This window comes from Ceratina calcarata, unplaced genomic scaffold, assembly GCF_001652005.2.
Source record: "Ceratina calcarata isolate Rehan_Ccalc_2016 unplaced genomic scaffold, ASM165200v1 scaffold255, whole genome shotgun sequence".
NCBI lineage: Eukaryota > Metazoa > Arthropoda > Insecta > Hymenoptera > Apidae > Ceratina > Ceratina calcarata.
The window spans coordinates 119190-123403 of record NW_017147566.1 but is presented as its reverse complement, the minus strand read 5'-3'; the positions used below and the strand labels follow the sequence as shown (position 1 = coordinate 123403).

At 37.5% G+C, this 4214-nt stretch overlaps 2 protein-coding genes across 4 annotated transcripts in view; one reads left to right on the top strand and one right to left on the bottom strand.

Annotated features, from left to right (window-relative positions):
• The window catches only part of l(2)gd1 (lethal (2) giant discs 1), a 4874-nt gene extending 3391 nt beyond the window's left edge, over window positions 1–1483 (bottom strand). For all 3 annotated transcript variants that reach the window (XM_018021492.2, XM_018021493.2, XM_026812042.1), the window contains exons 1-4: window positions 1315–1483; window positions 1116–1251; window positions 891–1003; window positions 72–807 (exon numbers count right to left, since the gene is read on the bottom strand). In XM_018021492.2, coding sequence (XP_017876981.1) covers window positions 72–807; window positions 891–1003; window positions 1116–1251; window positions 1315–1374 — 1045 coding nt within the window. In that variant the 5' untranslated portion in view covers window positions 1375–1483. The remainder of the gene's footprint in view (window positions 1–71; window positions 808–890; window positions 1004–1115; window positions 1252–1314) is intronic.
• Window positions 1484–1940: 457 nt separating this feature from the next.
• VhaAC39-1 (V-type proton ATPase subunit VhaAC39-1) lies at window positions 1941–3908 on the top strand. Its single transcript, XM_026812044.1, has 5 exons — window positions 1941–2174; window positions 2278–2628; window positions 2847–3004; window positions 3113–3364; window positions 3747–3908. Exons 1-5 carry the CDS (start codon window positions 2054–2056, stop codon window positions 3906–3908), a joined length of 1044 nt encoding a protein of 347 aa, XP_026667845.1. The 5' UTR covers window positions 1941–2053.
• The last annotated feature ends 306 nt before the right edge of the window (window positions 3909–4214 follow it).

The following is a 4214-nucleotide window of genomic DNA, read 5'->3' as shown; positions in this document are numbered from 1 at the left end:
AATATCCTCTCTATCTACTCAGTTATTTTGTGCACGATCGTCGTATTTAATATAAAATTATTTAAATTCACCTGGTGGTACTGTATTCTCGGAGGACTGCCCTTGCGTTTCGCTTTCTGTCTTTTCCGGTTTCTCAACTGTCGGCGCAGCGGCATTTGATTCTGGAGTATTTGGAGGCGGCGGCATGTCTGATAAGTCGATCGTGTCCCCGGCGTTTACCGCTGAGATAACCATATCAAACTGCTTCGCTACATTTACGCATTGCAGAGCCTCTTTCATGTTCCCAGCTCTTTTCCATGCCACCGCTGCTATTTTATATTCCTGCTGCCTCTGTTTTAATAATTGTAACGCTTCTTCATCTACCGTTTTTGGAGCAGCAGGTTCCTCGACAGTATTAGTTTCCACAGGCGAAGTGGTATCGACCTCAGCCGCTGTGGCTGGTTCTGTAGGAGATTTCGGTTCTTCATGAGTTTCCGGTGGTTCCTCTGATTCGTCGGCTGTGGCATGCGGAGGTAATTCCGGTGGTATAACACTTTCATCAACAGGCTTCCCTGCCTGAGCGTTAGTCAATAATTCTTTCAGAGTTCTAATGCCCCTGGCGTATCTTCTCGCTTTGCTTGAATCATTCTTCTCTTTCGCCTTCCTCTCAGCTATGTGATATAGCCTTAATCTTCCTTGTAATAATGTAGTCATACTATCTGTGGACGCGCCATCCTCTTGTGTTTCTGATTGTTCTGTGCTCTCGGGAGGTTCATCTGGAGATACTTCCTTTGAAGATTCATTCTCAGTGATCATCTTCAGTTCGCTCTAGAATTATAATTCTTATAATCATTGTTACAAATAATAATAAAAGATTGAAGGGAGTAAGAAACAAAGAATAGAATTTATACCAATAAGTCTGGATCATCTTCTCCATCCGATACCTCTTCTTCAATATTTATATCCTTCAGACTCTCAGCTATCATCACATCAAATTCCTCTTTAGGAACTGGTTTATTACGTGCTACATAGAAAAGTAATAAGTTGCATTAACAAAGTTTTGTATTAAATTTATTCAATTTACCACAGCCGACTAGAGTCAACTGTGAATGTACTTATTAATAATGAATTTTTACCACGTTTAGATTTGACAACTTCATCATCGCCAGCTGTCAAAGCTGCCAATTCAGCTTCTAAATCATCGTCATCGACACCATCCATAAAATTGTTACCTATCTCATCTAAGCTTCTTGGTACCTCGAAAATGCCGAACTGTAAAGAAACGGAAACTCCAAATGATGAAAAAGTAAGGTTAAAAGTATTCGAACGTGATACCTGTTCAAGACTACCAGGAGGCCGTGGTGGACGTTTCGGTTTCTCTTTCTTTCCGAACATGTCGCTTTATAAAATGTAAATTATCAGGAATCAATTAAAGATTGAGGAAATATGAACACTTGAACTGGCTAAAACATCACGCCTACACGATAATAGCACTGACACGACTGACACTGACATGCAAATGCGCAAAATGCGTGCGCTGGCACGAGTATGCGTCATCAGCTGTGGCGCGCATAAACATTAGCACAAAATGTCGCTTTTTAATAACAAGTCTAAAACACGTTTTCCAGTAACTTAAACCAATTAATGTATAAATAATAATAATATCACAAAATTTATGTGTATTATTTTATACAGGGACGAGTATAAATTGCTTTCATAGACGAAGGTGGGTAAAATTCTGCCCGTAAAGGGGGAACAGTCAAATCGGCAATTTTCTCATGAATAAACACAGAGAAAATTTTCTCTCTGCTAAAAATAGGATAAAAGTAGTCATTAACTTCTATCGATTTAATAAAAGCGACGCATGTTCAAAAGACTCAGAATTCTAATTTTATTTCATTTCGATTAATCGAAATCACCTGAGAATTTGGCCTGAGGATCTTTTATGGTCCGCAGCAAACTTCTCGCGAGACAGTCATATGATCGACTGTGATCGACACGAAAAAGGGCGAGTCCGATTTAGACATTGACGGGTCCGTATTTCGAGTAGTGCGTTTGTTAGAAACCGCCCGAGATGAAGGGTTGCATGTTCAACATCGACGGAGGATATTTAGAAGGCCTCTGCCGAGGGTTTAAATGCGGGATCCTCCAGCAAAGTGACTATCTCAATCTCGTACAATGCGAGACTCTCGAAGGTATATTTTTATCCGTATACAGAGCCACTTGCCAAAAAACAGTAGGGGTTCTTCGAAAATATGACTATTCGATTAATTATTAAGAGTTTCTCGATTTCTACAGATCTAAAATTGCATTTGGCCGGCACCGATTACGGTAGCTTCTTAGCTAACGAACCGTCGCCACTCTCTGTCAGTGTGATTGACGATAAACTGAGGGAAAAGCTGGTTGTTGAATTTCAACATATGCGTAATCATTCTGTAGAGCCTCTGTCGCAGTTCTTAGACTTTATTACGTACAGTTATATGATCGATAATATCATCTTGTTAATTACTGGGACTCTGCATCAAAGGCCGATCTCAGAATTGATTCCTAAGTGTCATCCTCTTGGCAGCTTCGAACAAATGGAAGCTATTCATGTAGCGACTACCCCAGCTGAACTTTACAACGCAGTACTAGTAGATACTCCTCTAGGTACAGAATATCATTTAAATGAACCATCGTTAGACTGTGGATTCTCATGCAAAATAAAACTTGTCGGATATCAATTTAAGAAATCTTCATTAAGAATGTTTTTTGATTCTTTCAATATGTTTTTTACATACTCAATTTTGCTATAAATTGCATGAAATTCACGATCTATCCATAATCTTTTTATGTAATACTCGTTGTTACATTTAATGAAATTACAGCGCCGTTCTTCGTGGATTGTATCTCTGAACAAGATTTGAACGAGATGAACATTGAGATAATCAGGAACACATTATACAAAGCTTATCTGGAAGCGTTTTATAAATTCTGTAAAGAAATTGGTGGGACAACTGCTGACACCATGTGCGAAATACTTGCGGTATGAAATTGTTTATCATTGATCAGATTTAATGAAAATTTGCAAAAAGTAAGACAAGTTCTTTTTGTTCGACTTGATGAATTGACAGACGGAATATTGTCTTCGCAGTTCGAAGCTGACAGACGAGCAATTATTATAACTATTAATTCTTTTGGAACCGAACTGGGTAAAGACGATAGAGCGAAATTATATCCACGTTGTGGAAAATTAAACCCTGACGGGCTAGCAGCTCTGGCGAGAGCTGACGATTACGAACAAGTGAAAGCTGTAGCAGAATATTTTGTCGTAAGTGTACTCTTTAGAATTGAGAATCAAAGTTCCTGTCGAGAATATGTTTATATTTATAATTCGAAGGTGCAGGTAACAATCCTGGAGACAAAACGTTAGAAGATAAATTCTTTGAATACGAGGTAAATTTCCTAGTACTTCCTCTGTCCGATAATAATCGCAGTTGATGAATTTAATTTATCCCAATCACTGGACAATCGCAACTTGATCTTTGCATGAAAAGTCTATTTTTTTCATCTTATTTTTACAATGGGTTGATATTCAACTAAAATAAAAATGAAACATTGATTTTGATTGAAGGCTTTGCAATTTTGCGCTGCAATATAACTTATGGCATTCGCTAATAATTTGAATTTGAATATTCACTTGCTATTATTATTATCATGGGACAAAGAGAGTATTATAAAATTAACACACGTTCAGATACAAATTAATATCGATGTTACTATCGTAGGTTCGTTTGAACGTTCACGCGTTCCTCCAACAATTCCACTTTGGAGTGTTTTACAGTTATCTTAAATTGAAGGAACAGGAATGTCGCAATATCGTCTGGATAGCGGAATGCGTCGCGCAAAAGCACCGTGCTAAAATAGATAATTACATTCCCATTTTTTAATATGTTTATTCGATGCTGATGATTTACGATGTGTCGCGCAACAATATCATACGAGGAAATACATCTACTTATTTTTATTCGTTAACCATGGGCGACTACTATAATTCACAGTATTTTTTACCCGAACGAAAAAGGGCAGTTTCAACTGAAACGTAATTATTCATGTAATAATAATTACAACGTTCTGGCCAGATTTAATCAATCGCATTCGAAATTATCGCCTAGTATTATTGTCACGTATAACAAGAGTTTATATCAATATAGATGTACATAGTGTATTATTGTAGACCAGTATATTATGTTTGA